At 34.7% G+C, this 11,722-nt stretch overlaps 1 protein-coding gene across 3 annotated transcripts; it reads left to right on the top strand.

The window, feature by feature from the left end:
- Positions 1-236: 236 nt before the first annotated feature.
- On the top strand, positions 237-11,431 carry LOC128201215 (uncharacterized). Of its 3 annotated transcripts, XM_052897474.1 has the most exons (6): positions 237-769; positions 2,169-4,196; positions 4,660-4,848; positions 6,442-6,587; positions 7,056-7,144; positions 9,702-11,429. In XM_052897474.1, the coding sequence occupies exons 1-6, from the start codon at positions 677-679 to the stop codon at positions 9,779-9,781; spliced, it is 2,625 nt and encodes an 874-aa protein (XP_052753434.1). In that variant the 5' UTR covers positions 237-676; the 3' UTR covers positions 9,782-11,429. The 3 variants fall into 3 exon arrangements, with proteins under 3 accessions (XP_052753434.1, XP_052753436.1, XP_052753435.1); XM_052897476.1 differs by lacking the exon at positions 4,660-4,848 and having other exon boundaries at positions 9,702-11,431; XM_052897475.1 differs by lacking the exon at positions 7,056-7,144 and having other exon boundaries at positions 238-769.
- Positions 11,432-11,722: the final 291 nt, after the last annotated feature.

The raw sequence follows: 11,722 nt of genomic DNA, 5'->3' as shown, positions 1-11,722 counted from the left end.
AAGACAATGATTTTTTATAATTATTTATTTTTAATTTGATAAATCCACTGGTTTAAGAAAACTCAAGAAAAGATATTTATGAAAATGTACTTACCGGATTTGACAAATGAAATATTGAAGATTATGACAATAATTGAAGCGACATTAGAAAAATAAAATTCCAGACAAATTATCTTTTTGAAGACTAGGCAGCATGGTCTCCGACCTTAGCCTGTTCCAAACGGAACAAACGTACTAAAAAAAAAAAAAAAAATTAAATTCATGTTTATTGTTTTCACGGTTCACTGTTTTTTCATCAATAAACAAAAAATTTGAATTTACATATATTTTTTTCATAATTCCACGTAAAATTGTTAAGTATCATTAAAAATAGTGTTTACAGAAATTTTATTAATAATATTTGCCTAGAATCCTGTTAAAATTTTTATTAACTGACGTAATCAGTCCGTGACAACATCGTCTCGATTAAAATGCACGTTGCTTTCAATATAATTAATTCTCCCCTTTGAATAAGGTTGAAAGTGACCGACGCCCGCCGAGGGTACTTTCAAAAGTGCTGTGCAATTTCCTATGTAATGGGAGTGAGTGGCAATCCATTTAGTTGTTAGGTAGTAGCGCAAGTCAGCGGCCTAACTTGCGAGATCGATTCTGACGTGATGCTCATATAATTGTCGAAATGAACGACCCGTGGGATGTGAAATCGGTGCGGCAGTCCGGCCAGTACATGTCCTGTATGAAGATTAATGGAGTACCTCTATTGCCACCAGTTGTAAGTGATTGAGCTTAATACCAGCGCCTACAGTTTAATTGTTTTGTCCTTTAGTCTATAAGTAAAATAAGATTATTGATGAACAAGCAGATTTTAACAGAATTATTTATATTGAATTAATACCCTTATTTTTTTTAATGGGTAATAATGGCATGGTTACCCTGCCTGCACTATCCGTATATACTGTCAGAGCAACAGTGAAGAGGGAATAGGTGAGGATGAAAGCAGGCCAGTTGGTTTATAATGACAAATTCAGCAGGAATCACCTATATTGGTTTCCAGGGGAACCAAATCAATGTACCCTGATGTATTCCTTGCAGTGGGCTTGTTACACTACATTACTAACAATCTCTTTCCCCCCCAAATACCCATATTTATATGATTTTATATCTATTTTGTATTAATTGTTTCTTCTAAACCTAATTTGAAAAGATCGTGTTTTTGCTTTGGATTCTTAAATAAATAGTTACTTAAAGTATAATCTAAAAAATAGTTGTATATTTTTTCATTTTTCGTTGTATATTTTTGCAAATATTATTGTGGCTATTGTTATATATATATATATATATATATATATATATATATATATATATATATATATATATATATATATATATATATATATATATATATATATATATATGAAAACTAATAGAACTAAAATAATTATTCATCTTTTGCAATGTTTTCTTAGCAGTATATTAGAAAACCCTACTTCTCCATACTTCTGTTTTAAAATATATTTTTGTATTGTACATTTCTTTCTAAATACAAAGTGAAGTAAAAATAATCTGATTTAGGATAACCCTGGACATATATTTTCCTAATTCTGCTACACTCCTTTTCATTTCAACTTTATGAGCCCTGTATTTTATCTTCTTCTAACATATTTTTATCATTTGTTAAATACTATTATTATTATTTATAAGTTGAACAGACACAATAAATGGCTATAATAATATCATTTTTGTGTTTCATTTGGGTAGGTAAAAGCAATAGATTGTCAAATGCACACACCTTTTTTTAGCTCCTCCACATTTATGTCTTAATTCCAATTTTTTTTTATATCCCCACTGGCAAGTTTTTAGCCACTAGATAGTTACAGGGTATGCATAATGTGCAATATATATATATATATATATATATATATATATATATATATATATATATATATATATATTTTTATTTCCATTTTATGAATTTACAGACTTATAGAAGCTATAATTAATATGTCCAATTTGTTATTATTATTACAAGAATTCATAATTATCCTTCTCATGAAAATTTTTACAATAATGAAAATAATTAGATTAAGTCTTCATCTAAAGGTGATATTTTAATATTATTAGTGTATTTTTTATTGTTGAATCTTATACTATAATTTTTTTTTTCCTTTTAGCTGTCAAAAGAATGCAGGAAAGAAATGCAATATTACAAACTGCTTGCAAAAGAAGTTGAAAAGCGCATATCAATTCTCAAACCATATGTACATGACAGTGACTCTGATTCCAGTGATGATAAGACTGATGCCCCTGAGCTTCCCGAATCCGAGCAGAGCTATGATTTGCCTCAAAATGATTTTGATGCTAACATAGAAAAATCATGTGAAAAGTCATTAGAACAATCTTTTGCAGAACAATCTCCTAAATCCCTTCCGATAGTTAATGATTATAATAATAAAAATTCTAATATAATTTCAAGGAAATCACCTGATACTCAATCCCATAATTCAGACACCCAAAAATGTATTATTGATTTTAACCTAAGCATCAATGAAATAGATGCGAATGCTTTAGAGAAAGTAAATAATACAACAGAACGTACTACTCTGATAGATATACCTGAAAGAGATTATAATTCCCCAAATAAAATGGCCCAAAAAGAGTTAATAACTGAATTAGACACAGTGCAAGATAATCGAAATAATATAATAGAAAATATTATGGATTTTAGTTTCAGCATTGATAAAGATATTTTGTTAGATCCATGTCCAAATTTTCCTATGAATCAGGATGGACCATCTTCGTTGAGTTCCAAGAGCTTCACAGGGTCTTTGAATGATCTACATACTGACAGTATGAAGGAATCTCAAATAGGACCAAAATTAACAAGGCAAAGATCTTATACACTGCTAAAACCAAGTCCTCAACTTCTAGCTCATCTAGAAGTGCAGTCACTAAATACAGGTGTTGAAATGAGTTGCATATCTATGAGTGAGTCTTTGTCAAATCTTAGTTCTCCAAATAAAAAGAGGAGAAGCTGGGATCTTGAGTCTGCTAAAGTGAAATGGTCATCAATGGCTGTAGAATTAAACAAGAAAAATGTAACTAATTTGTCTAAAGTCAATGGTATAAACAAAAGTCCAGTGTCTAGACCTACAGCAAAAAAAGTACCACAGGCTTTTCCGGCGCGTACTAAATCTCTAACACAAGAAAAACCACGGCGCAACAGTGTTACCGCCAGATCATTGCCTAAATCAGAACCTGTCCAGAGGAGTGCTAAGAAATCTCAGAGTCCAGTTAGAAATATGACTGCTAGTCGTTCTATTGCTAAAGAGTCTGCCTCACCCAAATCTAATATACAAAAGAATGAAAACATTTCTCCAAAACCTTTAATTTCAGAGTCAGAAGATCCAGCTGCTCGAGTCAAGGAACTGTATGAAAAAATACAAAAACAGCAACTCATCCAAATGGCGAGCCTAGTAGAGAAGCAAAAGCGTGAACAAATGCTTTTACAGCAGGTATTCGAGGAACAAAACAACTTGCTTTATAAGCAGTTGAAGACAATTTGTCCCAAATCTCCTATTGAAGTTAAAGAAGCCTGGGGCGATAAAACCGCTAGCAGCACTGATCGCGGTCCAGTTAGTTTGAGTCAATTGATCAACACTAGGTCTCCAGAGCAGAGTGTGTATGATAGTCCAATGTCTTCCACTCTAACAGAGACTAACAACTACATCAGCCACTGTGATGACGTATTGAAAATGAGCAAAGACATAACTGGCAGTATTAAGAAGCAACAAGTTCAGCATACTCAGAATAGCCAGTCCAGGTCTCAGACCGATGGGAGCAGAACTAGAACACACTCGCCCACTACCAGGAATACATCTCGAAAACTTTTATACGACACGAGTGCGTCGTCAGACCGCGAATATGACGCGATGCTAACCGACCGAACGAACGATACCTTAGCTGATCTCAATGTTACATTCCCCACTGATTGTACAGATGACAGCAATTCATATAATGGCATGGTAATGAACCATCTTTGCGGCACGGAGTTGGCCATGGTACATAAGAGTCCTATTCCTATGACCGCAGCAAATTTCAGGTCAACAGATACTACCATAAGCTGTATGGCGGACACCATACAGAACAATATGGATCGACGATGTAAACCTGTGAAGGATTGTCAGCCAACACCCCAACAGGTATATTCACAATACTTAGGTATTTTATCATTAGGATATTTTTCGTCAAACAACACTCTTTGGTGACTTTATAGTATGTTCTAATTGACGTCATATTTATTTTATTTGTATTATAATTTTATTTATTTTTTGGTACCTATTCTTTAACATTACATGTTTGAGTATTCTTTCATAATGTTCTAAGACTTTTTTTTTTCGTAATTTGTCTTTCGTTTAACACTATGCTTTGCTACTTTCTTGTACTTTTTTGTCTTAACTTTCATTTTCTTGTTCTAACCTTAGTATTGTTAATTCTTTTTACGTCCAACAACTAACTTTACCATCCGACCTACCCAATTGGATTGTACAGGTGTATTCTGAAGTTTTACAAGTTATTTCTGTGTCTGTTATTGTCAATAACCAATGCACACTCTCTGCTCTGTTCTTGCTTTTTTACAATTTTATGTACAATTGAAAATTATAGCGGGCAGCGGCCACGAAAATCGTGGCTCACGCTAAGGGCTACTTGGTACGGCGGCTGATGCGAACGGATCGGGTACAGTCGACGGTGCAGACTATAAAGGACGCGCTGGTGTGCGCGCTGCAACTCCACCAGGACAGGGAGGGCATCCGGGGAGCTGACGTAGACCTCCACAGGCGGCTTATACAGCAGGTGATTGGGAGCTTCGCGGTGTTCGTGGCACGATTCATATATTTCCTCTTTCTACATTTATGTATATTATTTTCTTCTATATTTATGTATTAATTTAATTCTATTAATTTTTATGTAATATTTTTTTCTATTTTAACTTTTAACCAAAATGGCTTTTGTTACTTTTGTGCCTTTCTTTCCAGCTTTATTCAAATAAACAGTTAGTCTTGACCAATATACAGAGAGTTGTTATAATTTGCATAATTTACTGATCTGCATGCATCTGTTGAATTAAATTTGCATGCAAATTAAAATATGAATTGCATGATGTGTCCTTGTAGTCTAAGATTGTAGATTACTTGTAGTTCCATTTACATTTACTTGAAGTGGATATTTCAAAATGGGGCAAATGGTCAAAATTATGTATATTTACTCTTAAGCTTTAGATGTATGTATGACAAAATTTATGGCTTATCCAAAGCCAGGGGACTACAGATATCTTAAACCGCGGGACATCGTTAAGGTAACACAAAGGATCTATGAAATGATGGTATTAGGCAGGGAGAAGCACAAAAGATCCCAATGGGTCGACGTGCATCAGCTTAGCTGACCCCATATGCGAATATAAGATAAGATGACAAAATTTATTAGTGGGTTAGAATGTATGAATAATACAGAAAATCAGAAGGAAACTACAAAATCATGTGCATGATTACCCTTGTTTCACCCATTTCTAGACAGAGCTGTGTGATCTAAATAGGGAAGTTTACGCAAAGCTTTGCGAAGGTGGCGCCACCATCTTACGATATTTTTATTATTATTAATTCAACGGTAAAATTATCCATTGCTGAATATAAGCCTTCCCCATAACGAGAATTTTGCGTTCTTAGTAGCGATGTTTTTTATCTCTTTAGAATATAAAGCAGTATTTTCCAACCTTTTTTGTGCCATGCCTAACTTGAACGTTTCTAAAATGTTTATGCCCCCATACATAATTTTTCCCTTCAAAGTTTACTTGACTACTCTAATCGCCCAGTTGATATTTTGGTAAAGTCAAACGAAATTATACCTAATAAATATTTACAAAATAATAAATTTTTTTATTTACTTTTTGTGTTAAATTCAGCACCAATATCTTCTCGTAGCATTGCATTTAAATGGCTCGGAGCAAGAGGGTTAAAATCGCTTCGAGTCCATTTTTTAATTGCATTTAATCGACTTTTGTACAGAGTCTCCCTCGGTCAAGTCAACCCGCCTGTCAAGCGTGGCAACTACTGGCAAAACCCCCCAATTTGGGAGGGATATGATGCTGATAATTAAAGTCCTGACTGTAATAATGTAGGGGGAAGGGATTGTTAGTAATGAGGATTAGCAATAATATTACTAACAACTCTACTATCTATATTATCTACTCTATCAGGTCGACGTCCTCGCGGTACCCCCTAGAAACCATAGTGATTGGTTCGTTGTTGAATTTGTTACGATGGTCTAACTGACTGCTTTATTTTCACTTATCACCTCTCACTGGTGCCCCGCCGCTGTATACAGATAGCGCAGGCGGGGTTACCACACATAAAAAAAAAAACTGCTATAATGTATCTTGAACTTTTTTAGATCACGGCCGCGTGCTATTCGCTACACGACACGTTTGTGACGAGTACGCCGGCGGAGCGCTGCGCTGTGATCGCGGCTGACCGCGCTCGGCGACGCTCGATCGCCGCTCGGCACACTCCGCCCGTCACTAGGCACCATAGACAAACGTGAGTGAAGTTTTTTTTTTTATTATTTTTGTTTTTAGTTTTTTTTTTCTGGTATTTAATTATTAAGAATATTTTACGGCATGGATTTTTATAAAAATATGTTTCAGTAAAATTATCTCTTAATTTTGGATATAATTTGTTACATGGAATTACAAAAATAAAATTATTTTGTTTATATATATATATATATATATATATATATAAAACTATTATGCCTTAGGAAATCTGTAAAAAATGTCAAATTATCACGATTTGATTGTTTTGTATAAAAAAAAAAAACAAAAATTTTGTAGCTAAATAAAAAATGTGGACTTCCTTATGTGTATGTCCTTTAAAATGAAATAAAATTGAAGTAGATAAAGAATTAGCGGATATTTAGATTTTTTTTTTTAATATTACAGTCTCGTCCAGAAAATAGTTTATTTTAATTACATATGTAAATTTTATATGTGAATAATCCAAAAACAGGGACATAATGTCGCAAAGCCACAGCGGTGTGTTTCCAACGCGCGCAAAGCGTCCCACATCGGGCTCGCTCATGACTCAGTCCAATTATGGTAACACCAAATATTAAAGTTGCCAGCTATTGATATTATTTGCCTGATTATTGGCTTGCCATATGCTTTCGGGCCTTCGCCTTAAATTAACATTTTTTTTATACTTCATCCGTTATGTTATGAAATTATTCATTTTATATATTACTTTTATTTATACAATTTATTTTAACAATTACAGTGTTTTGTCACGTTTGTTCAAATAGAGAAAATAGTGGAAAAGAAAAGGATAGCATACTTCAATAGCTAAAGTATGATTATGAAATTTTTTATGTTTAAATGAACAAGGCCTTTTTTTAATGGGTGATCCTTGCATGGTAACTGCGCCTGCGCTGTTGGGGAACTAACGAGGGATGATAAGGGAGGATCCACCAGTAATTAACTATGATAGTTTCCATACGGAACTGCATGGATATCGATACAGTATTTTTTTGTTATGGATGATAATGGAATGATTACGTCGACTGCACTACTGGTATACGCTGGCAGTACATCGGTGAGGAGTAATATACTCTCCCCCCCCCCCCCAAATAAGGCCCAACCCCGTCTGCGTTGTCGATACATGCTGGAGGTGCACCAGTAAAGGATGGGAAGGTGAGAGTGAAGTCAGGTGTGTTGGCTCATCGTGAGGAATTCATCACGAAGTTTTTTTTTAATGGATAACAGTGGAGTGGTGTTTGCGCTAACGGTACACGCTGGCGGGGCACTAGTAAAGGATGATAGGTGAGAATGAAAAGGCCAGGTCAGTTAGCCCATCGTGACGAGTACACCTGGAATTCAGCACGATGGTTGCCACTAAGGTCTATATGTCCAGGTGAATCTATAAGGTTTACCAAGTATTCTTCTTCATTTGTAGCATGGTATAGAGCAGTACTGCTGCTTTTCATAGGTATACCTCTCTCTTGCTCATCTGGCCTGCTGTCCATGTATCTGAGCTTCCCTGACATTCTCTGTGATATGATACCATTAATTAAAGAATCGGCCAATGTTGTTTTCCCGTGGTCCACACGTGGAGGTCGACCTAGGGTATATTGCTAGCAGGGCCTAGTAGGGCCGACTTATTAGCAATGGCGGCCTAAGTCTCTATCCCTTACAATCCATCTGTACTCATAGAGGTAACGATAAACTGTCACTTATGATTGAATGCAATATTTTGATTGAGAAGAGATTGATTGATTGATATAGGCATGTAGATAGATAGTTGTAATGTAATGTAAATTGGCTTCTCTTTGCCGCGCTTAGCCTCTCATTTGGGCCGTTGTGCGTATGAGTCGTGGCTAGAGACTATAGAGGGCTGTCTGTGGCGGTGGTGTGGTGGTGTATAAATGTTTGTTTAATGGACATGGCTATCATTGTTTTAAAGTTTCTTTTTATCTATCTATCTATCTATCTATCTATATATATATATATATAATAAACGTAGATAGATAGTTTGATTGATTGGTTGGTAATTTGGGGCGAAGCGTTCGATAAAGTACAATGTAATATCAGCTTATCATAGTTCCTATATACGATTTTGTATGTCAACAGTGTGTGGGGCGAGCTTGTATATGAATGTTTAGTTGTGTTTGTGCCAATGATTAACGATGTCGGCTTACTAATTCTATCATTTCATTGTTTATGTCATCTTAGATTGCATGACGACATAGGTTTTTTTTATAATTGTACCCATTTAAAGTTATTTGCATATGTTTCTAGAAATATCTATAGTTCGCATGGTAGATTATAAGGCAGTTCAAATAAAATTTAAATATACAAAAATTTTTGAAATTTCCGTTAATTTCTTAACAATGTCTAAATAGACATCGTTAATTTTTTAACGATGTCTATTTAGATATACATGTGTACATAAATTGTACACATGTATATTCCCGTGTAGTCCCGGTATAGAATAGACCAACCCTCCCTTTCCCGTGGGTGTCGTTAGAATCGAGTAAGGGAGGGCGAGAGACGAGTTCCTCTTAAAACATCTCTAAAGCCTAACTGCGGTTGCCAATCCGCCTGCCAAGCGTGGCAACTATTGGTGAAACCCCCCTAGGGGAAGGCTTATGTGCAGCGGTTGTTTCGAGGCGCCGTGTTGTGTCGAAAAATACCGCAGTCCCTCTGAAGACCCGGATGGAGTCGAAACAATTGTTGGAAATGAAAAGCACAGTAACTTCGTTTATTTCCTTTTGTTCACGCATACAGACTTACAAATATCTATTATAGGATTTATTGTAGACATTTGTATGTACTTGAGAAAAAATCACCACTTTTTTCTATCATTAGAGCATTTTGTTTTAAATTTCAATGCGTCTTTTTTTCTAAGGTTTTGAAACGATAGTGGTATTGTTTTTACTATTTTTACTATTGTTTAGATGATTTTTAAATTAAAATTAAATCTTTGTAATAAATAAATTAATTAACTAAACTTAAATTTAAGCATTTTTGAATAGTTATTTTTTAATAGTTATAATTTTATTTTTTATAATTCCATTTAATTTCCATGCACATTTGGAAGGCAATTTCAAGGTTATGTATTTTAATATATTTACGCTAATAATAAATTTGTCGTGTACAGAGACTTTTAGCGGCGACAAGTGTGGGTCGGCGGTCCGCTCGCGCTATATGCCGAGCCCGCGGCGCCGCCCGTGGCGTTGACATTCACCGCCGCCCCCGCCGCCCGCCTGCTTCCCGCGCTTCTTCGCACACTGCTGGTACAAACACGAACTCTGAACCGTGATTGACTGTTCATCATTGTGAAATGATGCGATGACTGCTTAGGTAAACGTTGGTAACATTAGCATGGGGATATTTTACACTATCAAATGTTTAGTATTACAGCTAGTTTTATTTATACAGCTGGTGATTCGTGCATTTTTAATATCAAAATGTTAAAATTAGTAATTAATGTGTTATTGAAAATATTTAGCATTTATTAGTATATAATTACTAGCTGACCCCGTAAACGTTGTTTTACCACTTATTGCGAAATATAAAAATCGCGATTAAAATACAGGGGTTGATCGTGAAACGATGAAAATTTAAAGTTGTATGTATTTTTCAATGCTAAATCATATTAAAATAAAAATAAAAAGAAATTGTCAAAAAAATAAAAAAAATTTTAGGGGTGGGTCACCCTTATCATTGAGGTGTATTAAAAATAGATGTTGGCCGATTCTCAGACCTACCCGATATGCACACAAAATTTCATAAATATCGGTAAAGCCGTTTCGGAGGAGTTTGGTAACAAACACCGCGACACGAGAATTTTATATATTAGATAAGATAGACAGTTTTAAACTTTTGCGTTCAGTTGCGGATTTGCAGTGTTGGCCGCCCTGGGCCCCCGGCCATGTAGTATGTACCAGCCACCAGTGTCTCAGCACCCATCATGTTGAGTACACAATGACATTTACTTCTTTGCCAACTTTTATCAAAATCGATTCAGAAATTTAATTATTTGCTAGTTTGTAATATTTTCCGAGGTTTCTTTTAGTTGTACGTACCTTGAGTTATTTCTTGTTATAATCAGAGAATTTTTGTCACGATTGGCCGCCTCTAATATCTGGCCGCCTTAGGCCCGGGCCTCCTGGGTCTTACGGCAAATCCGCCATTGTTCACGATGTTTACACATATTTAAATACACAATCGGGACTGTAATGAAAAATTTTGCAGGTAAATTTTATTTTTTATACAACTTAGAATGGCAAACAAGCTGGCGGTCCACCCGATGGAGAGTGGTAACCGTCGCCTATTGACATGAGCAGTACTATGGACATAAAAGAGTATACTGTTTCGCCCATGATACCCCCCATACGTTGCCATTCCTGAGGACTCGGGTGTTATTCCTCTGTACCCAGTAATTTCACGCCATATCCCACCCTTCACACCGAAACACAGCCATGCAAACACAACTGCTTCACGGTTGAAACACGAATGGAACAGAGGTGCCCAAGCAATCGACTTTTGTACAAAGTCTCCCTCTGGTAACATATTTCAATGTCGACGTTTACCTGCAAAATTTATTACCGAACTAAATCCCTATAGTGTATTTAAATATATAATTCTGAAGTTCTAGAATATTCTATATTGCTTAGAAATAAGTAATGAGATTAATCTACTCCTATATTTGTATTTGATTCTAAAATTTTTACAGTGTAATGTATCCCAAGAATATGCATTTACGTTGTTTATTTTTAAAAATTAAAAAGTACATAACTAAGTCACAATTACATAGAAATTACGATGCCTAATAGTACATAACTAATATTATTTATTTATCAAATTGTAAGTATATTTGTTATTTATATATATCTATTCGTTTACATATGTAATTTTAGTATGTATGTATATCAATAATTAGAACACTACCGGATCTTTATATGTAATATTCTGTTTCACTTCCCTATGGTTGACTGTTTGAGAGAATGTGTTTAGCATTAAGTCCGCCATGTACACATATATGTACTAATGAATAAATAAATAAATAAATATATATATATATATATATATATATATATATATATATATATATATATATATATATATATATATATTTGAAATTTTTGTATCTGAAAAACAAAATAGCCTGTTTGTAAA

The sequence above is a fragment of the Galleria mellonella genome, unplaced genomic scaffold (genome assembly GCF_026898425.1).
Source record: "Galleria mellonella isolate WM207_F2 unplaced genomic scaffold, CSIRO_AGI_GalMel_v1 utg36, whole genome shotgun sequence".
Taxonomy (NCBI): Eukaryota; Metazoa; Arthropoda; class Insecta; order Lepidoptera; family Pyralidae; genus Galleria; species Galleria mellonella.
Note: the sequence above shows the minus strand (reverse complement) of the source record. Positions and strands in the feature narration are given on the sequence as shown.

Coding starts and splice junctions, on each gene's coding strand:
- LOC128201215 (XM_052897474.1), top strand. CDS start 677: ATGAACGACCCGTGGGATGTGAAATCGGTGCGGCAGTCCGGCCAGTAC. Junction 770..2,168: donor TACCTCTATTGCCACCAGTT/GTAAGTGATTGA, acceptor TTTTCCTTTTAG/CTGTCAAAAGAATGCAGGAA. Junction 7,145..9,701: donor CATGACTCAGTCCAATTATG/GTAACACCAAAT, acceptor TGTCGTGTACAG/AGACTTTTAGCGGCGACAAG.